Source organism: Microtus pennsylvanicus, chromosome 6 (genome assembly GCF_037038515.1).
Source record: "Microtus pennsylvanicus isolate mMicPen1 chromosome 6, mMicPen1.hap1, whole genome shotgun sequence".
Lineage (NCBI taxonomy): Eukaryota > Metazoa > Chordata > Mammalia > Rodentia > Cricetidae > Microtus > Microtus pennsylvanicus.
In genome coordinates, this window is record NC_134584.1 from 52378692 (window position 1) to 52405266 (window position 26575).

Consider the following 26575-nt stretch of genomic DNA (forward strand, 5'->3'; position numbering starts at 1 on the left):
GACCAGTCTAACTAAACAGCAGAGTGCGATACTTTACCAATTGTTACTGAACTCCAGTGGATGCTTGCCGTAGGGAATGCATGATTCTTACAACAGCTCTGTAACAGGGAGTTATCTCTGTTTTCTCAGTGAGGAACGCGAGCCTTAGAGAGTACTGCCGTTTGGGTGTGACTTGTGTTAGCTAAGAATGCGTATGTTGGCAGTTTAGTCCCAGGATAGTGTTGGTAAGTTGTTGAGACTTAGATGAAGTAAGACCCAGAAGAGGTCGTTAGGTCACAAAAGGCCCTTCCCTTGTTAGTTCTCGAGAAGACTGTTATGAAAGAGCAGACTGGCCCTTGCGTGTCTTCAGGAGGCCTAGCTTACAGGGGATGGCTCCCTTGATAGTTCATGCTGCAATGCTTACATGGGATGTCTCCCTTGATAGTTCATGCTGCAATGCTGGTGTCGCTGGTCCATCCATTCCCTTTCCTTACTGAAGTGCTTACCAGTCTCTGCGCTTCCTAGAATACCTTTGGAATCAGCTTTGAAACACTCTCTTGTCTATGGTTATCACAAAGTGTCTGAAGTTAGGTAACTGATAAATTAAAAGGGTCTGTTTAGCTCACTGTTCGGGATGTTTAAAGTTGAAACAGCATAGCATTGACTCTTATGAGGGCTCCTTCGCTACGTCACATAACGAGGCCACACCTATTTCAGCAAGGCCAGGCCTCTTAATGCTACACCCTCAGCATTCATATATGAGTCTATGGGACCATTCTTATTCAGACCACCACAGGGTGAGCATGCTAGGAAATCCACAGTCTTCTAGATAAAGAGAGAGACGGACAGAATGAGAAGTGTGCCGGGAGTGAGATGACTCTGTGCTGGGGTCTGGCTGTGTTACTCAGTCTGGTCTTGAACTCTGGGGTTCAGATGATCCTCCTGATCCAGCCTCCCCAGTAGTACGACTACAAACGTGTGACACCATGCTTGGTTTGCTTTGTTCTGGACATGACCTCATTTAGTATTTGAAGAACGGGTATTTGATCTGAAAAGTAACTCTTAATTTGCATTTAGAAGTATGATGACATTTCTGAAGTTTAGTGATAACTGTTAAAGGCAAATTACTTTAGCTTCATGAGCTTGCTCATTCCCTTCTTTCTTTTCATGGGATAGACGTGTGTGTGTGTGTGTGTGTGTGTGTGTGTGTGTGTGTGTGTGTGTGTATGTTTGGGTATAATCTAGAAATTTACAAGGAAATTAATAGGTTATTTCAAAAAGCCTTACGACAAATCTTAGGGACTAGAGAAATGACTCAGCGGTTAAGACTGCACTTCCAGAGGACCCAGATTGAATTCCAGGTTCAATTAGCCCCCACATGGCATCTAACAGCTGTCTGTAACTCCAAGATCTGACAAACTCACACAAACATACATGCAGGCAAACACCAATGTACACAAAGTAAAAGTAAATAAATTACTTTTTTTTAAAAAAAATAAGACAAATCTTCCCGTTAAGGTGACATAACTCGCTAAGGTGTCTTTGCTGTCAGTGAGCTATGTTTCACAGAGAGTAGTTTCAATGCCGGACTGCCAGGAAGTGCCTCTCTGTCATAAAGGACAGGGGCTACATTGCAAGCCTGTGGCAGACAACACCGATAACAATAGCTTCATAATCTCCTTAATTAAACAAATACTTAGCCAAATATTTGAAAGTGATCCCCCCTCCCATCTCTGTAGGAGGAAGGAAATAGTATTGCAATTTATTGTCTCCGTGTTTGAGAAACTTCTCCCCAAATCCCACAGGAGAGACTAGTACTGTGTTGAATTTCACAGTGAAGAGGGGCATCCTGGCTGGGAATGTAGTTTGGTGTGGGGGCACTCGCTTAGTATATGTATGGCATATGCTTGTTCAGTCCCCAGCCCTGAACAAAAACAACACAAAAATTGAAAAGCCGTAGGAAGGCAGGGTGGAAGGCATCAGCAAGGGGATGGCACTCGGCAGCCTGTGGTGAACTAATGGGTTTACACTGGCAGTGTGGCCCCTCCAAAAGGATGCCGCGTCAGACATGCACAGAGCAGAACAAAGTGATGGAGAAGAGCCCAGCTGTGTGCACTGCTGATTCACGAGGATACGGAAATATTGTGCAACACTGGGCGTTTCGCTGGCCTCTGTGCCTATCTGTATCTGTGTGCTTGGCACCTCCCCTTTCTAGCACTCACGGGAGCGTATGCCTTCCGAGGTATGCTGACTGGGGCTCTCACCCATTGAGACCAACCCCAGTGATAAGCCCACGGTGGGCACATCACCCAGACGGAGCCAGTCAGAATCCTTCCTTTGGATGAAATGCTTTTCTTCTCGGGTGGCATCTCTGGAGAAGCTGGCGACGAAGTCATTAACTATAGAAAGCTAGTCTGTAGTCAGAAGGAATATTTGCAAAGAGAAGCAAATAAGGCTCCAGGCCTATGCACTAGTCTCTGCGGCCCCCGTAGCTGCCCACTTTCCCTACTCAAGCTCTGGTTATTAAATCCCTTCAATTCTGTGAGTTAACCTCATGGTCTCCTTCATTCCTTTTTATTGTTAGAAATTTAGGTGAATATCTCTTCTCAAAAACTGGAAGCCTCTGACTTTTCCATCAAGATGCAGCTCATAGACTCTTTCTCAGGTCTCTCCTGTCTCCCTCAGAGGTCGGCATTCTATCTCTGCTTGCTGTGTCTTCTTCTCATGGCCCTTCTCTTTCCCTGTCATAGCTAGCATTTCATATCTCTCCCCTGAGGTTCCTGGAAGGTAGGGTTGTCCTATGCATCCCACATCCTCCAGTGTGGGGTCATGGAATGCAGGCAGTGAATATTGATTTACTTACTATTTATTTTTGTCTACAGTCAGTCTTATTTCCACAAAGTATACTGTATAGATAGTGGGATGGGGGGTAGGGGAGAGTATATTTTCTTAGATTTCTCCTGCCGACTCTTTACCCTTTCCTTGTTAGTATTTAATATGGTTTCCTGGTGAGACTGGAGGGAAGTTGGTGGTAGGGGGAGTCTGGTTCTTGAATCTGTGCAGATTCTGGGTCTTTCTGGCTCTTACTGAACTGACCTAGCCTCTTCTCAGAAATATGACTTCTTGAGTTTGGCACCTGTGACCAAGGTCTACTGCTGGGGTCATCCCCTGGTGTCCGCAGGGCTTGGTGACTCTCCTCCTGGACTTCTAGTGATTTGGCGTTCCCTTGGCTCTCATATGACAGAACTTGGGGTCTCTGTCCTTGGATGCTGTCCCAGATGCTCTCTCCAGAAACATCTACCTACCATACGTCTTCTTTTACAGGGTGGTGGCTATGATAGGAAGCCATATATCCTCAATCCACCCCTGATTGCGTCTCTCTGGGGTGCTTGGGATCTCAGAAGGCCTTCTTGGCATGTAGGCAACTGGAGACGACCTAGGGAAGCCAAGACTGGCACTGCTGGGTGATTTCTGTGTGCGTGAACCTCATTTCCTCAGGATTCAGATGATCTGAATTTTTTTTTTTAAAAAAACCCACCCGTTCTTAGAGTGGAAACCTATCTCACACTTCTTCCCCAGGGAGAGAAACCACTTATTTGTGCCTTTAATCTTCATTATCCTCACAGTGGAGAGCCCTGATCATGGACAAAGCCCATGTCCAGCTCTCTTTACCTGCCCAGAGGTTCCCCCGATAATGGAGTACGATTTAGGAATTCAGCAGTGTTTCTCAGCCAGAAGAAACCTGGACTGATTTGAGGACTTGCCAGGCATCACTTAGCTTTCATTATTCATTCACCCACTCATTCATTCAAAATGTTCTTCTTGAAGACCCTGAAGAAATAAGTGACTTTATTATAGTTCCAAGAATAGTTCTCTGTTCTGCTAATGTAGTGCCTTGCCTATGGGAGAACTCAATAGCTTCTGATGACTTTTAGGGGTTGAAAGCATGGATTACTCTAGAGACAGGTCCTAGGGTGTTGAAACTCCTTGCAGCATTAGAAATGAACAAAATCATGTCTGTGTGCCAGTATCTGTCTATAGGAAGGATATGAATTAGTCATTGAGTTCCCATGAAGATGACATCTGGGGACATCTTCCTTAGCCACTTGTTAATGTTTTAGAGCTACTTGAAGTGGTTTTGAAAAGAACAACAGCAACAAAGGAAAACACTTTATATTTCTGTGGCCGTCAGTTCTGTCTTGGGTCTCGTGCCATGGGTTAGTTTCCTCTACAGCTTGCCAGTGTGGTCTTTATGCTCACTTACTTCAGGCCTCAGAGGATTTAACCAAGAAAAAAAGGGTTGTTGACTGAATCTAATCACACCAAAGTCCACACACAAACATAATATCTACTTGAGTGCCCGGTGGGAAAGAGAGCAGAAACAAATTATTTACACACTTGAGAGTCCGTTCAAGTGTAAACATGTGTGTTGGAAGGCCGCTTTGTGCTGCTAGAATTAGGAATTAGGACTAGGAAAGATTTGGGGGAAATGGTTGCTCTCAAAGGATTGCTCTTTCTCCCTGCCTCTCACTTTCCTTGTTGCTTCTTGGGTGTTTTGGAGGCAGGGTGGAGGACTAGTTTCTCATTCAGTAATTAGGACTGTTAAGTCTCTCAAACAGCAGAAAGGACTTTGCTAAAGATCTGATGTAATGGAACCAAAAATAACTGGGTCTGGACAAAAGAGTGTTTGACCCTCCGAGAAAGGCCTTTCACCTCAGGGGTCCACTGGCCTCTCTGTTTAGCTATCACTCTTGGTAGAAGGACTAGGCAGTGAGGCAAGATTCCAGGAGGTAAAGCAAGTTCTAAGGACACTGGACACTTTGGTATGATGGTCAGAGGTTTCTTGGTTTCTCTATTGGCCTTCTCTCGGTACAGACTGAGGTCTACAAGTAACCTAGCTTCCATCCAACCCACAGGAAATTCCTGGGCTGGAGATCTTTCTGGAATCTGGATAATTTTCTGTGTAGCCACAGGTCCAGCTCAGAAGAGCTTGAGGTGAGATCTTCCATGCCAAGAGCAAAGTCCCGAGAGAGCCTTGAAGAGGAATGGCTAAGGAAAAGAGCAACAGTTCTCTGGGAATGGTCGCTCTCAGTGTGAGAGCACTGTATTCTTTCTTCTGGATCGCAGAGAAATCAGCCCAAGGGCCTTCTGTGCATTCCAGAACTTCACAGAGGCCACTTAAATTGGGAAACAGAGACAAAGGAGAGGGCTAGTTCTTGGTCATCGCTGGGTTTGTGCCACAGTAGTTCATCCCTCACACACCTGGACTGGGTTCCCACTGACATCTCTCCTTTGGGCTGAATCTTACTCCACCCACTTTTATCTGGTAGTTCTGAGGTGGAATCCAGGGCTTTGTGCATTGTGGCTGAGCTATGCCCCTGGCCCACCTCACATTTTGAGACCTGAACGTGTGAGAGATTTTTGAGGAAGAGGGAGGATAGACAGAGGCAGCAGGGAGATGGGAGTGGGTGAAAGTGGTTGGTATGTGTTATGTGCACGTTTGAAATTTGTACATGAAATATGTACATTTGCCAAGTACAAATTTAAACAACAGAAATACAATAACTAGAAAAAAAGAATATGTTAATACCCATGTGGTTATGGAGCATACAGATGACAGGTGTCTACAAACAGCCCTGTGTACTCGTGGGGAAAACACTTCCAAATAATATGCTCGTGCATATATTACCTGATACGGGTGACTTACTGATAAACTGCTGTTTTGCATGAAAAGACACATTGCAAAAGAAATGAGCTTTCTCCCCCTCTTTTTTCTTTTTTTTATGTAAGGATGTTGTTTTTGAAAAATCTAGCAATTGTAGATCATAAAGATTTGAAAGTAAAATCATATATTTCATGACATGTAGCTATCTGTTGGTGTCTTGGTTTCCTCTCCAGCTCTTTCCCCTGGGTATTTTGAATGTTGTGCTGTTAAAGCAAAATGAAATTTTACATCTGCTGTCTGATGGATGTTTTCTCAGCTAGGCCCACACTGTCATATCCCGGCAGCAAGTTACCAGGAGAAATTACACACGGGGGACCCAGGAAGTAGGCAAACACACCCAGGGATAAATCCCACTGAAACATATTAATGAGACTTCTTAATGGGAAAATACCAGACATTGTTCAAATACCATTTTCTTTAAAAATTTTAAGTGCACATGCTATGTAAGTTGTCTTAATACTAATCTATTTGTTACAAACTGATGGAAATTTCTAATTTTCCTACTTGTATGTTGTAGCACTGTAAAAATAAAATTGTGCTTACTTTTGTCTCTGATGTATGTTATATTGTATAGTCAGAGGCATAAATTTGTGAAGAGAATAATTAAATGATATGATTTCTTGGCAGTTCATTCTTCTACGAATAATAAAGATGATTATAGATAATTCATCTAGACTTTTACACATGTGCATATTCTCTCCCTCCCTCTTCCCTTCCCTCCCCCCCTCACACACACACTGAAGGGGTGATTGAGAATTGTCTGCCAGACTGGATTGAAGCTGTATCTGCATTTCTAAAATAATTTCTATGAAATATTTGAGCATATGTCAGTTTTTATGGCTGCGATAGCAACTTTTTTTGGGGGGGGGGCGGAAACAAGAAAGTCACGCTGCTGCTAAACCATCTTTCTTTCTTTCCCCAAGGCCAGGTGTTTATCATGCATTCAATGCATCTGTAGAATCTCCATTATGAAATGCTCACCAATATTAGGAATATTAATTTCACATTAATCTTTAGATTGATTAGTCTCTGCTAGAGTATAGTCCAGAGTCAAACATTATTTCCTTTGTTTCCAAAACAGAGCATTCAGTGACCTCAGAGATATAGTAAAGTGCTTGGAGCCTAGCAGGGTGCTTGCCAGTTATTGGTTATGTGGTCTTGGGGACCTTGACTGACACCTTGATTTCCTAGACTGTGTTATTGGGGATCAGACAGATATCTGATTGGTAATGGGGACAGTGCATGTGGTCGTCATAGCTGTGCAGCGCCATGTGGACCAGCTGTGCCGAAGACGATGCTTTTGTTATATTTCACATTTTATTCCTTCTTGACCAGCGCCTTTCCCCATCCCTCCCCCTGTTCCTTCATTTATAAATTTGCCTGATGTCCCCTATTTCTTTAGAGAAGAGCAAGTAGCGGTAGTCTACTCTGTTAGTTTTTTGAGGCAGAATCCCACTGTGTAGGCCAAACAGCTTTACACTCACAATCGTCCTGCCTCAGCTCCTGAGTACTGGGATTACAGCCTTGTGCCACCATTACCAGATCCTGATGCTTTGAGTGAGGGGGTTAAATAGTGCTATTCTCAGGCTGTTGATATCAGGGGCAAAGGAAGTCGGGGTCTAATTTGTTTGATTTGCACTGTTTATTGGTCAGACCCAACCAGGAAGTTACCTCTGCCTGGAGAAGTGAAATGAAAATTTCTTCTCTGAGGTGTGGTGGATGCTCGGGAAGGAGAGCCTGTTGGCCCTGCTGAGACTTGGCAGGTGACAGTAATGACGCACCTTGAGGATGTTTGCAAAGGTCAGAGAAGCAGAGAGGCCTGGGCTGGGCCCAGCAGGTTCATGGTGAGTGTTGGGAAAAGAGTTGGAAGAACAGGGAGAGAGAAGAAAGTCTGGAGAAGAACTAAAAAGAACTGGGACAAAGCCAAAGAAGCTTCCAGAACCCGAGAAGACATTTTAGCTCCCCCCACCCCACAAGAGGATTCTCTTAATTATTCCTAGTACAAGTTTATTCTCATTCTCTCTCTCTCTCTCTCTCTCTCTCTCTCTCTCTCTCTCTCTCTCTCTTTCTCTCTCTCTCTCTCTCTCTCTCCTTTTTGTTTGTTTTCCAAGACAGAGTTTCTCTGTGTAGTCCTGGATCCCTGGAACTTGCTTTGTCAACTAGACAGGCCTTGAACTAACAGAGACCCCCCCGCCTCTGCCTCCCAAGTGCTGGGATTAAAGGCGTGCGCCACCACCACCGCCCGGCACAAATTTCTTCTCTTGAGGTGAAATTATTCTTTATTTCCACAGTTACTGATTGCATATTGCATATGGCCGGGCCTGCTTCTTGTCACTGGGGACAAAGAGAATACAATGTTCAAAGTCACTCTTATTCCAGGACTTATGTTCTTGGAAGGAAATAGATGCATAGAGTAAGCAGATATAACTGGTGGAAGAGATGGTAGATTGTGAGTGGCTGGGAAAATGCCGCCATGGGTGCCAATGGATAAGACAGAAGCTGTCCCTAGGAGGGCCACTGCTGCCACAGACGATATTGGTCACTGTTTCATAGGCTGCCTCCCACTGAATCCTGCAACCCGGCTTACCTAGTGTGCCTGGCTAGTTAGTCTTATTAAATCCTCCTGTGTTCATATAGTTCTATGGTTTTGTTATTTTTCTCTCCCCTTCCCCTCCACCCTGGAGCTGAGGATCGAGCCCAGGGCCATGCTAGGCAAGTGCTCTATCACTGAGCTAAACCCCCAACCCCCAGTTCTATGTTTAAGACAAAGCACACTGCAGGAAGAGGAAAAGGAAGGAAGGAGAGAGGGAAGAAGGGAGTGAGGAAGGAAAGGAAGGGAAGGAAGGAAGGGAGGGAGGGAGGGAGGGAGGGAGGGAGGGAGGGAAGGAAAGAAGGAAGGAAGGAAGGAAGGAAGGAAGGAAGGAAGGAAGGAAGGAAGGAAGGAAGGAAGGAAGGAAAGGGAAGGAGGAAAGGGAGGGAGGGAGGGAGGGAGGAAGAAAGAGATTGAGTGAGACTAACTTGCCTAGCTGTGGTCAAGAAACTTTGGGAGTGCAAAGCCCTACCTAACTTTTGTGGCGGGAGCTTGGCAGGGAGTGGGCGAGAGCAAGCCAGGCAGGAGCTTTGGAGGAAGCTGGCCACAGGTTTGTTTATGTCTGGGTGTGTTTCTCTTACATAACTAGGCAAATCGGCTATACTTTCCTTTAGCTACCAGGCCTGGCCTTCCAGAAGGCAAGCTGGCTTTCATCAGAAGTCAGTTTGCAGACACCCAGGCTGTTCTATGATGGTGACCACTCCCTGTCAGAAGTGAGCATCTCTGAGAGAAGTGAGGCCCTTCAGCCTCCTCCTCCCTCCCTTCTTGGTGCCAAAGGGCCCTCTTCCCAGGACAAAAATATCTCCCTTGTTATCTCCTGCCACTAGAGCATCTGGCATAGCTAGGAAGTACTGATGGGAATCTGTGGTTTAGGAGCCCCAGTGGAGCTACCCAGTAGCGAGGATAATAACTGAAGGAGGACCGGGGATGCCCTGAGCAGTTGTTGATCCTGTAGGATCCTCAGGAAGACGCTGGCCCCCATCCACTCTGTCTTGTCCTAGCCTCTCATTCCTGAGCCGCCCCCGCTGTTCTGGGAACGCAGCATCTCTGACTGATTCTGTGTAGCAGTTATAATCCCTCGGATTTAGAAATGTTCGCTCTTGAGTCATGGGAGAGAAATCCTATTGGAAGTGAGATAGAAGCCGAATTTTCCATGGTTTTTATGCAGCACATGCAATGTTTGATGTGTTCCAGTTTGCCTTGGGCTTGGTGGTTGTCTTGTTTTGCTTTCATGAGACTGAGTCTCATGTAGCCCAGGCTGGCCTTAAATGTGTTGTCTAGCCAAGGGTGAATGTGAACTCCTGATCTTCTTGGCTCTATCTCCTAAGTGCTGGGATTATAGGAGTGTGCTGCCACAACAGACTTGGGTTGTTTTTAAACACGTGTCATTATAATTACATGAAATTGTTTGCTTGTTGTTTGTTTTATTTATTGTGTGTGTCCATGGAATGTGTAACTCAGAGAACAACTTTGTGGGGGGTTGGTTTTTTCCTGCTTCACATGGGTCCTGGGGGTGGGGACTCACCAGGCTTGTCCTTTTACCCTCTGAACCACTTGACAGACCCAAAGTATTCTTGAAAATCACCACTACACATAAATAGTAAAGCCCAACCCTGGGATCTGAAGAGACTCTGTCACAGTGGGTCATCCTTGGGGTGACAGAGCAATGACAAGGTCTGGGAGGTGGCTAGCTTCATACTGGGTCACACCAGGTCACTCCAACACTGAGCCACTCACACCTAGCTACATAGTCAGGTAGGTTTCAAGCGTCTCCTCTCTGTGACACACAGAGTAACAGCAGCATTTCCAGGGCAGGAAGTTTATTTGGATCAGAGTTTTGTGGGAGAGAAGGTGTGACAGAGAGGCTCAGTGGATGTGGATGGGAGCTTGTAGCTGTGACTTCTCTCATGGGGACAGCCTTCACTGTCTGTCAGTGTCTGTCAGCTGGGCCCCACAGCCTTCTAGGACAGTACCTCGAGGTGGGGACCAAGTGTTCAAGCATATGAGCTTGTAGGGGCCATTTCACAGTCGACCTGTAGCAATTTGGTATTGCTTTTGCAAGTTGCTCTGTGTATTGCTCTCCTCTCTCTCTCTCTCTCTCTCTCTCTCTCTCTCTCTCTCTCTCTCTCTCTCTCTCTCTCTCTCTCTCTCCTGTGTGTGTGCATGTATGTATGTGTGCACATGTGTTCCTGCCATTGTAGAAGCCAGAGTACAGCCTCGGTGTCCTTCCTCGAGTGCTGGCCACCTTGGTTTTCACTTGAGAGAGCTCCCTGATTCTCATGGGACTCACTAAGTAGTTTGGTTGGCTGCTTAGCAAGCTCTCGGGATGTGGCCCCCTCCCCGGCGCCGGGATTACATGCCTGTGTTGCCATGCACAGCTTTTTTTAAAAATCTCCTATCTCCTCCCCCCACCCCTGTTCTGATACTAATGGTTGTGTGGCAAGTGGTTTAGTGACTGAGTTTCCTCAGGCTTCCGCAGTCTTTCGGTCTGTCTGTCGTTAAGAAGAGACTTTTAGTTGGACACATCACATCATTAGTGCTTCTTTGGGATTCTGGAATCTCCGTGCATTTAACAGAGAAGACAGGCAGGCTCCCAGCTTGAGTAGATAGCTAGACTTGTATTTACTGTATTGCTTCACTTCTGTAGTCTTTTAGCTCGTCCATTCCTTTCTATTTTTGTCAGGGGAGACCGGCTTTCTGTTTATACTGGAGATAAGGTGTTTCTTAAAACAATATCATTTAAAAGAAAAAAAGTGTACGAACCTGATGGAAATACTAAAAAATGTGCAACATAGGTGTTGTGTGGCTGCAGAAAAATGGGAAATTAAGAGAGGAATGGCAACAGTTTGAGATGTTTTGGTTCAGTATCACTTGTCGCTATGGTTGTGGAGACTCACAGTCTTTTCTTGGTGAATCTGGGATCCGTTCTATTTGGGGATTGTCTTTTTGGCATTGTGACTCTTGTAGGAGACCCTGGGGCACCACAGTCACCTAGACTAGCAGTGTCTCTGTGGCAAATGTCTGAATGTTGACCTAAGTGGGGGAAATAAAGACTTTACCTGAGTTTGAGTTAGATTTGACCACTAAATATATTTGTGAAGCAAATATATAAAGAAAAAAGAAAGATTTTCAGAGCTTTGATTATTTTAAATTACTGCTAAGGGATCATTCTTAATCCTGCCTTTGTAACTCAATCAAATCATTTTCTAAGCCCTAATCAGATTAGTAATTCAGAAAACAAATTAGACTGTAAGTCTCCAAACTCAGCCATCTTGTAGTTTATTCTGTGACATGGGCACAGTTCCCTGACATGACTCGGAGGGCACAGGTTTATAATGGACAAAGTCCATCCCACCTGTGTGCTGGAAAACAGCAGTAGTTTCGGGTCCTGCTCATTGCTGGAGCAAGTGGTCGGCATTCTGAACCCAGTGTTCTTATTCATTAAGAACAAGGCTCTTGGGTACTGGAGACAGGGCTTGCTGTTTCAGAGGGTCAGAGTTTGGTTCCAGCACCCTCCCCTGGAGGGTAACCACCACCTTGACTCCCAGGGGATCTGATGTCCTTCTCAGACCTCCTCAGGCCTCCGCGGGCACCTATATGTGTGTGTGAATACATGCACACAGAAAAAAAAATTCAAACTGTTGGTGACAGAGCAACACATTCATCTAAGCCCCTCAATTTGGGGCGAGCTTTCACTAGATTCTGTATCTTTCCAGTTAAATCTATTCATTGATTGTTGTCTTCTTAGGTCAGTCCAGTTATGAATGAATAGGGCTCACCCGGAAAAGAGGTGAATGGCCTCTAAGTGTGAAGGCAGAAACACCAGGTGTTTCACGTCTGTATAAGCAAAGCACTGTAAAATAGCCTGGCTGGATTAATCACCTGCCCCAAGGCCATGTTGTATTATTTGTGACCGCTTTCAAACATTCTCCAGAGTGACAAATGAGCCCTGAAGTGTGCTGCTGCCTCACTGATAGTTAACTCATGGAACCTCTTCTGTGTAATCAGAATGAATGCGTATAGCCATTGATCATGAAGGTCGTAGTTGTGAACTGCCTGTGGGCTTTGTGTGTCTCACATTGCTAGCTAGTTAAATACGTTAATGAAATAATCAATTATGGTTATAAGAAAATACTTTCCTCTATTTTGTATATTTTCTTAAGAAACTAAATAAAACTCAATTTTGGTATTCTGGGAAAGTAGATCTAGATTTGTGATCTGAAGCCAGGGCCATTTGGTTTGTTCAGTTCATATGTCTTTATATCTTTCATGTACTCCAGAACTTTCTCTGGAAAAATAGAATTTTGAAATATAGAACATCATCCTAGTAATCATGAGTAATAATTCACAATCTGATTTTACCTATGACAGAGCTAAGCCAGGCAGTGGGATACAAGCCAATTCTAATGGCCTTGAGACAGTTCTGTCTCCTTGTTTTGTTTTTAAGACTGGCCTAAAACTTGCTATGTAGACCGGGCTGGTCTCAAATTCACAGAGACCCGCCTCTGTCTGCCACCCTGCTGGGTGTGAAGGTGTGCGTCACCCCACCCAATCCATTTCTCTCCATTTTGTATCCATTCGAGAAAACTTGCTAGGTAGCACTGTGTGTGGAGATATACCATAAATCTACCCTACTAAAGTCACTTACAGATGCAATACTGTGGCTCATTTTATTATCCTTGTACTTCATGCTGATCATAATTAAAGATCTTAATAATGACAGCAAACGTTAATACCAGCCACATATCATGTTAATGGAGCACTTACTGTCAGCTGCTGTAGGCGTCCAGGCTCGTTTCACTGCCGTAGACACACAAAGTCAAGAGTGGTGCTGCTCTGCCTTTACAGATGGGAGGACTCCACGGAGGTGTCTGGAGATTGAGTAAACAGACCGGGCCCAGGGAGCCAGGCCTCTGGCTTGCACGGGCTTTATTGCCTTCAACTCTGCACTCCCTGCAGATACAGTAGCATCTCAACTGTCCAGGACCCCATTCTGAGCAGCTTTTGCTGTCTGAAAGCAAAGCTGAGACCACAGAAGAGACCACGGAAGCAAAAGCCATTTCAGAATTTAAAATGAAGGGAAGAGCCCCTTGTGAGGGCTTGTGGGTGATCCAGAGCCACCACTGCTGGGCTCCGTGCTGTCTTTGGATCGTTAGTAACTCAGTCTAACCCTGTCACATACTTGAGAAGTGTGCTGCTAACAATTCCTCCTTGTTATCAGTAAAGGAGATGGAGCGGAGATCAATGTGTGAGAATTTAAAGGTCTCCCAATGAAGGGGGAATCTATGCTTGCAGTGGGCTAATATTTATCTGTCTAGAACTATTCAGGTTTTAGATAACAGAAAAGATCTAGGTATAGAAGAGACAGTACTTGCACTATATAGCTCTTAACGTATGAAGATAGAAAATACCATGTTAAAAATGCTTTTTTGTTTTTTGACTAAGAAGGCAAAGCTTGGTTGTAAGGGAAATTGCTAACACTTGATCATTTTCTAATCCTGTTCATTTCTTCTAGATCACTCCTTTGATGGCTTCAAAAAGTCCAAGCATGCCCCAACGTCCCTTGCTGCGGGCCAGCTCTCTGACGTGCTGAATGGGGGTGATGAAGTCTATGCTAACTGCATGGTGATTGATCAGGTAAGGCATGCTGAAGTGACCAGGGGTATAGGAACCACTTTCCAAAATGAGAGAAAGAGAGAGAGAGAGAGAGAGAGAGAGAGAGAGAGAGAGAGAGAGAGAGAGAGAGAGAGAGAGAGAGAAAGAAAGAATACCTTACTCCACCAAGAAGCACTGGAAGGGAAGGGCCTTGAGTATAGCCAGGAGGAATGAGAAAGCTCTTTGGTGCAGCCGTACAGTAAATGGCAACGTGTGGCCAGTATCATTCATAGGGCTTTTCAGTAAGTGCTGTGTCTGTGTATATGGCAAAGTATGTGTTTAAATCAAGCAGGCAGAAATGAGTAGATAGACACCTGATCCCAGCCCATCTCATGTGATCGTCTTTCATCCTTGTAACATGCGAGCCGGTGTGTATTGAGATTGTAGAACTTTGATGTGTTGAGAGTTCAGTGTCTAGTCACAGGGAAGCAGGGCCGTTTAGAATATCTCCACTCCTCACCCAATTTAGAGACTTGTGGGCTTGAGCTCAGAGCAGAGCTTAGATACATCAGCTCTACTCAGCTTTGGTTTGGTTCTTTGACTCAGTCACCTTGAAGCTTTTCGGTATTTGCAAATTTCAATATTCTTATAAATGTGAATGCTTTTTCACATCCTAATTTGGTGAAATTTTATGGAATTTTCTTGGATAATTGTCAAGAGCCATTTCCCCCCAAAAATATTGCAGGGACCATTGTCCTGGGGAGTTTGCAGAGAGCCCCGCACCCCAACGGTATTTAGAACTGTTTTTATTGGCAGAGCCTACCCCACACGGAGGCTTTAACAAGAATCTAGCTTGGCCTCCTTCCTTTCTCCCGCCCATGTCTTTTCAGATAGTGCCTCTCTGGGACCCTGGAATAACTGACCAGCCAGGCGGGTCACAACCCCAAGACTAACTGACCCGCCAAGGCGGTCTACAGATAATTTTGATAATATGAGATTCCTGCTACCTTGAAACGTAATCTCCTTATAGACATGCCATACACACATGTACACATGCACACAAACATAGGCATTCGCACGTGCACACACACACTAAATGCACACTAAGGTGTTTTCCCATTTTCTTGTCTAGTAGATCTCTGCTTCAACCTGTAGTAGAGTGCTCCACTCCTCTGCTTTAGTGTCATGAAGCAGGGTTGCAATAAATGCATACTATAAATTGCAGAGTGCTGGGGTGGAACCCAAAATGATAGAGAAACCAATAAATCAGAGTTGTTACCAACTGTAAGTATCCAGTGTGGCCGTCTTGGCATAAGGCATCTGAATGTGAGCCATAGGTACAGAAGTCTAGGTTGGAGTGTGGTGTGAGTCCTTCAGGTTCAGGATGATCAGCCTGTGTGTCTTATTAGCGGATATTTACATGTCAGGTTTATTATATTCGTGATGAAGTATAAGATTTATTTTCTAGCCCTTTGCAGGGATAGTTGACAAAGATGATATGTGCTGAAGTCTACAGGGTGATGTGTTGAGATGCGTGTGAATTGTGAAGGGCGAATGATGCTTCTATGTCGTGGGAGCAGAGACAGTTCTTGAGGTTGGATTTCCCCAGATATACCCAGAACGGGGCTTCTGGATTGTATGGTTTTGAATTTTTTTTTTTTTTTAAGAATCTCTGTTGTTTTCAATGATGAGCGTGCTAATTTACATCTTCTGTCAGCAGCTTGCCAGGGCTTCCTTCTCTAGCTCCTCTCTAAGTCTCTCCTGCTGCCTTCTGGTGACAGAAAGCTGTAACATGACACACACTTTGCTGTGGGTTTGGTTTGCACTGGTGTCAGAGGACATCTTTTCATGTGCATGGCACCCGTTAGGGAGTCTTCTTTGGGAAAATGTCTGTTTAGGCCCTTTGCTCATTTAAAAATGAACTGTTATCACTGAGTGTGTGTGTGTGTGTGTGTGTGTGTTATATGTGTGCATAAACCACAGAGTGAATGTGGAGGTCAGAGGATACCAGGTCTTTTTCCCTGCGAACAAAAGGCTATCTTTGCATTTCTCTATGTCTTCCTGAAATTCTTTCAACAGTGTTTTATAGTTTTCAGAATACAGATATTTCTTGTCTTCATGAGATTATTATTATTTTTTTGCATTATCTCTATAATTTCAGTGCACTTTTCGAGTCTTTATTCCATCTTGTTCTAAGCCTCACTGGACAGATTATTGATCCTACTTTGATTTTCCCAACTATTGTGAATGTTTCAACTTTATGTGGGGAAATTGTTATTATAATATTAAAAACATGCACTGAAATTGAAAAAATCCTCAAAGATGAACCTAGGTTATAATTTTCATTTGTGACTACTTTAGGTGAGAGAAATGCTGCTTTAATAAGATGAAACAAACAGGAAAAAGAGAACGCAGACAGCCCAATTCAGTAAGCATAGTAAAGGATCACTGAATTTGTACAGTTAAGATAAACTTGGCTAGCTTGGCTGGCTGGCCAGCAAGCTAAGGCGTCCTTCATCTCTTTCCTCCCGCTGTCAGGGTCACAGATACACACCACCATGCCTGGCTTTTCTTTGGGGTCCCCAGCACTTTACCAACTGAGGTATTCCCCTAGCCCTTCCTGTTACTTGTAGCGTCCCATTTGCCGCCTGGAGCATTTGTATTGGTTTTTGTCATAGTAGATTATTAAGATGATGGTTGATGATGGAGGACCCCAAAAACCCCACTCACTCTGCCTTTCCCTCCCCTTTATCCCTTCACTCTTTGGCGCTAGGAATGGAATCCAGGGCTTTGTGTTTGCTAGGCTGCTCTCACCACGGAGCAGAGCGCCTCCTGCAGCCTCCAGTCCCCTCTACAGGGGTGTGGCTCTCTTCCTTTTCACTGCCTGTTCCTGAGAAATGATGCCTTTGGGCCGCCAGCCCTAATTCACAAGCACATGTAAGCCCATGTCTCAGAGCAAGGGTTCCGATCAGCCAGAGCTCTTTTCCTGTGTGCAGCCGGGACTTCTGTCTATGATAGGTTTCAGGTGCCCTCTGACTTCCTGCTCTTTCTCCACTGTTTCTTCCCAGGCCTTCCCTACTCTCTGATGAGTGCTCTGCTATGAATACAGTGTTGCTTGTTGGCTTTCTTGCTTATTTATTTGCAGGTAATTTGAGGTTTGAGCATTAAAAAAACCTTCTGGTTATACAATGTGCTTTATGTAGTTTGAGTTATTAGTGATGTTTATTAGGGAACCTCAGACTTCTGTACCCACTGGGACGATTCTTATGAACTGTGTTTTGAATAGAGCTCGTACTCTTTGGTGTTTTCTCAGGTGTTTAATAACATATGCCCCTCATTTTGAGGTAGTGGTTCATAAAGTGTTAAAAGGACAGGCAGGTTCTGCTTAGGTCACAGGCTAGGAGGCATTTTTTATTTTTTTTGAGAATTATGGGAAAGTGATAGAGGATCATGGGATAGACCACATGAACACAAACATATTGGAATTCTCTGGTTACATAAAGCACAAATTAGAAGAAAAAAATAAATGTGGTGGAGATTTTTTTTTAAACTCTTGGGGTTTTGTTGATTTTAATCAAACCACTCTTTCCTGCTTTCATTTGGCACAATGTTCTCTTCCAATGTCCAGGTTGGCGATTTGGACATCAACTATATCAACATAGAGGGACTCTCAGCCCATACGAGCCCCGAATCCATGAGGTCCACTCTGGGGCCTCAGGCTTGCAGACACATCCCTCCTCCTGACTGCAGTCCCTGTGGGCATCCACTCGGTGAGGACAGTGAGGGGCCGGCGAGCACTGCAGCCCTGCAGCCCTGCATGTCACCGGCCAGCTCCTGCACTTCTCAGTTGAACCTTCCTTTTGGTCTTCATGAATTTGAGAAGGAGCAGGGTCATCTCAAGAAAAGAAGGTAAGATGTTTCTCTCTGAAGGAAAACTGCAGGGAACGAGGAAAAGGTTTCTTTTTAAAGATTGTCCCCATCACTCTTTCTCTATATCAAAATGCTATCCCCCTTTTGTTTCCTGTATATCTTCATTTGAAAGAAAGGCAGTTAAGAAAGCCAACAAAAATGCAGGAGAGGAAAACCACAATTCTGAGTATTAGTAGATTGGTAGAAATTGAAAAGTCTGACATTGCCAAGATTGTGACATGAACTCAGTGGTGGCTGAGGGAAGAGCATCGTGTAACAAGTTTGGAAAATGATTTGCATCGTCTTGTCACTACTGTTGACCAGTAGACCACCACATCAGAATTTGTAGCAGAAGGAAATAACTCAGCTGGGAGCTAGACATGTAGCTATACCTCGTCTTAAACTATAAATGGAATGCTGTACAGGTCAAGAAAATGAATTAAATACAAGTGTGTATATGGTGTACATCTCAAAGACATGAAGATGAAAAAAGGAAACTACAAACAGATTTAATTTTCACAGAATGCAAAATAAGACAAACGATTGCATAGCGCATAAGCTATAAAGAGAAAGAAGAGAATGGGGAAGGAAAAAAAATCCCTAATTTCAAGACAGTTGTGGGAAAGCGGAAGGAGAGTGAGCCAGAGCAGACTAGAAGGACTTTGCCTGGACTTGTTTTTCAAGCTGGGTGGCTCATAAAGGCTCTGTTTTTTTTCTGGTACACATTTTTAAAAAGTACTATTTGCTGGGTGGTGGTGGCGCACGCCTTTAATCCCAGCACTTAGAAGGCAGAGGCAGGTGGATCTCTATGAGTTCGAGGCCAACCTGGTCTACAACAGCTAGTTCCAGGACAGGCTCCAAAGCTACTGAGAAACCCTGTCTCAAAAAAACAAACAAACAAAAAAGTACTATTTTACATGTTGTAATGACATATATTTGTATATGTTTATGCTATCTGTGTCTATGTGTCCATTTCCTTTAGGAAATAATCCGGTTTCCACTTTCCTTATGGGTTAATCTACTTTTCTCTCGTGTTCTAACCCTGTGATTTTGTGTTCATGTTCACGTGTGAAGTTATGGATCAGTGAATTTAGCATATACACATGTGTATGTAAATGTTTATCTATCAATGAACATGCATGTAGATGAACAGATACTGAGAAGAGCTATAGTTGACCAAGCAGAGATGAGGAGGAACCAGTGTCAGTGGACACCATCCACTGGGTGTATTTCTATATGGATCTACAGACTGAGTTTTTTAATTGAAGGCTATTTTGGCCATAAGTACTAAAATCCTCACTTCAGGTTTGTGTTTTATCTTATGGTTTTGTAGATACTGGAGAGAGGTTATTTTCATTGCATTGTAGGGTCTTTGGGGCTTTGAACTTGTGCACTGGGGTAAGAAGCTGTCAGTGTAGGCCAGACTCCATTCAGCCCCACTGTGTGTGATTTGATACATTCTGGCAGAATTATTTGGGTCTGTTAAGTGCCCTTCAGATCTCAAGAAGTGGGTTGCTTAAAGAGCCATTTGAGAAATATAAGGCAGAAAAAGTACAAATGGTTATTCTGCTCTCTTTATGAAAATATTCCCAGAACTTCAAATTGATGTTTTCGTGTTCTGTTGTGGAAACTTTTCTTGCTACAAATAGTTTCCTTTTTATAATAACAGAAAAACTAAGCCAGCACTCAGGAGGCAGAAGTAGGAAGATGGCAAGTTCAAGGTCAGCTTGGGCTACACAGAACTATCTAAACATATCTACATACCTACCCACTTACACACACACACACACACACACACACACACACACACACACACAGTTGTTATTGGAAGAAGTAGAAGCTGTTCTCTCCAAAACACTCTTTACCAGCACTCTTCCAGTCTTGAGAAATGAGAATAGTGACTGGGATAGAAAGGGGCTGATGGCTGCAGATATTTCTTTTTAGCCTTGAGATGACTCCTGTCAGTGAATGCTGTCATGGAGTGAAGAGCCTGAGAGACAATAAACCGTGGTGAAATTTAGAAAGAGAACAATATCATGAGAGACCAGGAACTTCTAACAAAAGTGGAATTTGTGGGCACAGAGTCAAAACTGTGGATGATATAGAGACAAGGTTAACCAAGACAAATCCTACATTTCCTGAGGGTCAGAGCAATATTAAATGGGGCAGCACACACTAATCCCGATGCTGCAGCTCTCTGCCCGCTCTGTATCTGTGTGTTACAACAGGATTTTCCCTTTTGGGAAGTCTGGGTTTACCGTGACATACAAACCAGTCTGCCGTCTTACCGGGAGAGGAATGGCTGTCTTAGGCTAACTGTCTTAGTCACGGTTGACCTACTTTCCTGAAGGAGACAATAACAAGTTGTGATAACATTTGCTCTGTGACAGATAACTTGCAGTTAAGTTATTCCTTTTCCCAGTTCTTTCTCAGCTATAGTCAAGGTATTTGGAATGAGTCGGGGTTAGAAACTTATCTAATTATAAGCATGGAGTAAGAACTCTGTCTGAGAGTCACAGTTATGAAATCAATATTCCACTATTATATGACCCATGTTTTTTAAAAAAAGCCAAAAGAGATAATTTAAATTTTCATCTTCCATTGTTTGTAGTTCCAACAAGATGGTTTTCCAGTGTTGTGTTGGATGAAAACGTCATCCTCTAGCACTGAAACAGTCAAGGAAAAAAAATCTCATGTTATAATACATCCATGGCCACTCATGGCCTTGATGCTTGATGGAATGGTTTAAAATGTAAATGCTATGAGGGACTGGACCTTGAAAGTGTGCAGTCACATTCTGTCCTTTGATGCTGTGGTTATGAACGTTAAATAGGAGGAAAGAAGTTGTAGTCAGGCAGAGGAAATCTTTGCTCCCGTCTGAGACAGAATCCTTAGCAGGAAGTGTCTGAAAGTGACCATCTCACTTTGAGGCTTGACACGCAGTGTATCTCTGACCCTTGTCTTGTCCCCCTGAGGTGAGCCCTTCACGGCACTCCCCTCTTACACTCACCTCTGCCCGTCTGGCTTTCCAGCTGCAGGGATGGTAACTCTATTGTCCCTGTGTCATTGCCCAGAGGCTGCTGTGCGAACAGCCCTGTGGATCAGCATCCCTGGCATGTTCAGTATGTGAAGGGTGGCTTATACAGGGCTGGTAATGGTGTTTACAAAACAAAAATAGTGAAGCCGTCACTGTCAAACCCACTTTTGTAAAGTCACTGAAATGGAGTATCAGGCTATTTTAGGCCACCAACCAGCTCCCAAATCATGACACATGGATTTCTTATTTGTTTTGAACGCTCGACCTTAGCTTAGCTCTTTATTGGCTAGCTCTTTTAACTTAGCCTGCTTCTGTTCATCTGCCTTTGCCTTGGGGTGTTTCACTTTTTTCTTCCTGAATATCTTACTTTCACTGCTTCTCTGTGTCTGGCTCGTGTCTGCCCGGCTTCTTGCCCGGGTGTGCTCTTTCCTCCTCTCTCATTCTGTTCTCCCCTCCTGAGCCTAGATTTCTCCTTTTTAATGTCTCTGCCCGCCAGCCTTGCCTGTCCCTCCCCTGCCTAGCCATTGGCCATTCAGCTCTTTATTAGACCAATCAGGTACCTTAGGTAGGCAAGGTGAAACAAATTCAAAACATCTTTACATAATTAAAAACACATCTTTACATTTTTAAAACAAATGCAGAATAAAGCGAAGCAACACACCTTTACACGGTTAAAGTAATATTCTGCATCATAAACAGATGTAACACATCTTTGCCTAATTAAAATAATATTCTACGACAAATGGGTTTTTCCAGGTAGGACCATCCACTTGGGGACACATGAAATTTTGTTTAAAAAACTGGTGATGTGGCCCCGCAGGTAGAGGTACTTGCCACCAAGCATGACATCCTGACTGTGATCCCCAGGTTCCATATGGTGGTAGGAGAGAACTAACTCTTGTGGATTGTTCTCTGACTTGTGTGTGTGTGTGTGTGTGTGCAGGTGGCACCCCCCCCCACTTGTGCACAAAGGGGAAAACACAATAAAAATGTTTATTGGAAAAGTTATAAAAAGCAGTATCAGTGAAAAATTACATGATGCTCATTGCCTCTCACACCAATGATAGGATCTGAACACAGAAAATCAAAACCCAGCATCTGTCTGACTGTTCACCGAATGATCTGTTTCATGCTCTAGTTCCAGCCTGGATGCCCTGAATACCGACAGTGAGGGGGAAGGGCATTCTCAGCCCCCCATCTGCTATGCTGTGGGTTCCTCAAGAACGGGGCTTCCTAGTGGAGATGAACTGGATTCTTTTGAGACCAGCGCTGAAGCAGATTGTAATATCTCCAGGACCGAATCACTTTCCCTATCCAGTACTCTGCATTCGAAGGTATTCTCCTCGGTCTTAGCTCGACTTACTATAAATGCACAGAACATGTTCTCAATGCCCCCACCTCCACCTACAGGACAGGTTCTGTCTTCTTCCACAGGACAGACGCTTGTGTATGTGTTGGGAGGGACTTTGGTGACCTCTGATTTTTAATCTCCATGACTCCATTTTAATTTTTACAACATTTCTAGCAATTGGTTGATGTTATTGACTCACAAGCAGTACATCCCATTTTTACATACTTGGGAAATGTTACTGTTTCAGTTAATATTCCTGCTCTCCTTCTTGCCATAGAGTGAGAGTGAGGTAAACCGGTGATACTGGGTTCAAGGGGTCAAGCTTGCTTCTGCATAGAATCTTTGGTCTGGTCCAGGCGAGGAGGTAGATGATGTCAGTAAGTCAGAGGTGACGTTTACTGGGTGTTTCTGGCTTCACGAGCCAATCTCCAATGTCATTTTGAGGTTTTACTTTTCTTGATAATTTCATGAGTTTCATTGACTCACAGAAACTGAACGACAATCAGGGAGCCTGCATGGGGCTGACCTAGGCACTCTGCATGTATGTATGTTAGGGTTGTGTAGCGCGGTCTTCTTGTGGGACTCCTCACAGAGGGAGCAGGGGCTGTCTTCAACTCTTTGACAGGCTTCTTGGACCCTACTCCTCATACTGGCTTGCTTTGCCCAGCCTTAATACATGGGGATGTGCTTAGTCTTACTGCAACTTAATACGCCATGTTTTGTTGATATTCCTGGGAGACCTGCTCTTTCCTAAACAGAAACAGAGAAGGAGTGGACTAGGGGTGGGAACAGAGAGGGTAGGTGGGAGAGAGGGGCTGGGAGGAAAAGAAGGAGGGGAAACTGGCCAGGATGTGAAATAAATAAATAAATTTATTAAAAACAAATAAATAGTTTCTCAAGGCAAGCTCTTCTGTTTGAACATACTTATTTTTTATATTTGAATTCTGCTATAGTCCAGTCATTTTCCTCTTAAATTATATTTATTCACTACTGTAAAACAATGTGTGAAATGCCAAGGTACTACCCAGAACATGGGGTTAGTAAGATAAGACCTTACCTTTGCAGTGTACCCTGTATGTACCAAATGGTTTTATGTATGTGAAAAATACAGAGGTTTTTCTTAGCCCATCTAAGACGTAATTAGCACTTTTATTTTATGTTTTGAAAGCATTAGAGTTTTGACTAGGTGGCCCCAGGTTGGTCACATGCCATTACTAAAATTAAGGTCTTCTAACCTCCATACCGAATCCATTTTCCTGTGTAACCTGGAAATCCATGCTTACCTTTTGAACCTGAATATCATATGATAATTCTGGATAATAAGAATAGAAGTGTGGATGAATACTATTCAAGAAAAAGATGGATATGGTTGTGAATGCTAATGCTAGCTAGTTTTGAATGGAATGTGAAAACCTTATCATTCCTTGGAATAAAATACAGCTCTTTGGAAACGGTTTCACGTTGATCTGAAAGAAGATTTTTGCTGTGAAGCGCAGCTTCTCTTTCCTCTGTAATTACTCAGCGTAGCGTCGCCAAAAGATTTGGCGACAGTTTCCAAAGTTCCATCGTCATGAACAGCGGTTACTGTGCACACTTTCAGAGAGAGGATGGCTTCTGGTGGGTTCCTTGTGGCCAGTTCCCTGCTCGGTTAGATTACAGCTCAACATCCGGGTACTCAGCCTCTGGGCCCAGTGGGTGCTTCTAGATAAGGCACCTAAGCCAAGGCCCCTTGAAGCCAAGGGAGGCTTCTATGATCAGCTCTGCCCTGAGCTCTTTAACCAATGGCTGCCAAGGAACCAGGTATTTTTATTTAGGAAGACTAGGCAAGACTGATTCTCATGCAGGGCAGCTTGTGATGGCTTAATTTTAACAAAGAATTCTGTATCACTTTCTCTTGACTCTCAATGTAGATGACACCTCAAAAATATATGGGCTGGATCAATGCTACGGCCCCTGTGGGATAGGAGTTAGATACCATAAATGACTTTAGTGAATTTCTATTGCATATTCATCTAAAATTTCTGGAACATGTAAGAAAACTGTGTTTTAATTATCCTGACAGATTTCATTTTTATGTATGTTGCAAATATAATAATAGAAATTGGGAAATAGGAACAAAATGGTGGGTCATTTAAAAGAAATGATATTAAAGTCATATAAATCATTGATAGCTTTACTCTGGGAAATACAGATAGAAAGTTTATTAAACAATGGGCCCAGAGGAACAGGATTCACATGGACTTTCTCTAGAGGCCACAGCTAACCCTGTAAATGTAAACAGCCATTTAAAATTAGATATAGGTATTTCTCTATCTTCTAAAATTGCTTAAGGAACGAGAGCTCGGTTAGTATATAATTTTGTTTAAATGCTGAAGTGTAAACTAACAAAAAAAAAATAACCTGTGTAAAACAAATTAATACCATGGCTGAACATTCAGAGAAAAAGTCGTGTGATTTAATTTTCTCATTTTTAACCAAGTTGTTGAAATGGTCCAAAGGTATTCTTTTACATGGATGAGAACTCCCCACAAAACTCAAGTTTATCAGGGCTTAGATGAAAAGGAGAACACTGGAAAAGCTTTGAGAGGCAAACAGAGCAAATTATTAAGAAGGTCATGTGAGAAAAGAGATGGTGGATGCAGATGTCTTATCCCAGCCACATAGGAGACCAAGACTAACCCAAGATCAGTGCCAGCCTGGGCAACTTAGTAAGCCCATGTCTCACAAGGCGCTGTAGAACGTGGACTGAGAATGTAGCTCAGTGATAGAGTGCCTTCCAGCATGCACAAGACCCTGGGTTCGATTCCCAGGACAAAGAAATAGCTGCCTGGATGAAGTGCAGGGGTTGGGGCTTTGTTTCCTGATGGTGATTACATAACGCTGCGCTCTCTCTTAGGAGTCCATGCTTTCTGGGATTCGCTCTCGTTCATACTCCTGCTCATCACCCAAAGTCTCTGTCGGGAAGTCTCGGCTAGTGCGTGATTTCACAGTGTGCAGTTCCACCGAAGGTAAGCGCTGTCTGCATCTGACTCTGCACTCATTCCCTTCCAGAGCAGGCGTCCTGCTGGTCTAAGTGCATAAAACACACAGGGACTGCAGGCCAGCTCCAGCTCTGCCTCCACAACCGATTTCTCTGAGCCTTGTTGGACGTCATCTCTTATAGATTTCATTTTGATAAAATTATACATACATTCCCACTTCTCTGTTGTTTTAGTTTAGTAAAACGTTGCTCTCCGGGATGGTGCAAACAAGAATGGACTTCAGGGATATTCTGTGAGGGCCTTAGAGGATTTTACTTAAGTGGAGTCTGAGAATTACTTTTGTCTTGTATGGATGGTGCTAAGAAGCAGCAACTCAGAGGCAGCCCAGCATGGCAGATTGGAGGTGTCCCCTTCCTGGTTTAGCCTAGGGCTTGGGAGAACTGAAATAATAGTGTTCTCATGGTACCAATAGCTACATCTCAGCATCTGAAGAAAGAGCAGCCATGTAAGGAAGCAGAAACATAACTTTTATCTGATAAACTTTCATTAAAATAGAGCATAGCTGCAAGAAACAAGGCACTGAATGCTGTGAGTATGCTGAATTTTCAAAAGTGAATTCTGCCCTCCAAATAGAAAAGTTATGGGCAGTGTAGATCTCTCCTGGGAGCTGCTCTCCTCCACTGCCCTCAATTTAAACTTTGCTTTGACATGTAATTGCTTCACACTTCCCGTGGACAGATTATGTGTAATAATCACATTTAAAGACTGATGTGGGAGTGTTCGTGTCTGTGTGACATGCCCAATAGTTTAATAAAAAATAAGCTTTAGTCCATCAGACCATGCCTGATTATCTATTTGAGTCCATCCAAAAGCCAGCTGCCGGTTCAGGACTCTCCGCTCCCTCAGCACGCAATGTGTAAGGTTCCTCCTCTTTCCCTTTCTTTTTCTTACTTTGTTCTGGTTTTAGTACCATTTTGTGGTTTTTGACTTAGTTTCACACTATTGCTATTTGGAAAGCATACTTGAATCATCCATTCCTTGTGCGGTATGGGTGCCTCACTGTTAGAACTGCGGTTCCTCCTACCTGGAAGGTTTGAGATCAGTGACCTGATGACGGAAAGGAAATGGACAGCTCAGGAAAAAGTACCTTGAGCTATACATTTTAAATAAAAGCTTAAATCTCTGCATTTGAATTAGAAGGAATAAAAAGATGACATCAATTCCTTTTTTGCCCTGTTAGACTATAAATATAATCTCTAAGCAGTGTGTTTAAAAACAGGGCTAGTTGAATGAAGTTTTAAAGCATTCAGAAGGTAAGAGTTCGAACCAGGTGATTTAGCTTGATGCAACACACACACACACACACACAGAGAGAGAGAGAGAGAGAGAGAGAGAGAGAGAGAGAGAG

General features: G+C 43.7%; 1 protein-coding gene across 3 annotated transcripts in view; it reads left to right on the top strand.

The window, feature by feature from the left end:
• Positions 1-26575, top strand: part of Arhgef28 (Rho guanine nucleotide exchange factor 28) — a 290004-nt gene that overhangs the window by 177605 nt on the left and 85824 nt on the right. For all 3 annotated transcript variants that reach the window (XM_075976247.1, XM_075976246.1, XM_075976248.1), the window contains 4 exons: positions 13810-13931; positions 17518-17798; positions 21974-22169; positions 25083-25194. In XM_075976247.1, coding sequence (XP_075832362.1) covers positions 13810-13931; positions 17518-17798; positions 21974-22169; positions 25083-25194 — 711 coding nt within the window. The remainder of the gene's footprint in view (positions 1-13809; positions 13932-17517; positions 17799-21973; positions 22170-25082; positions 25195-26575) is intronic.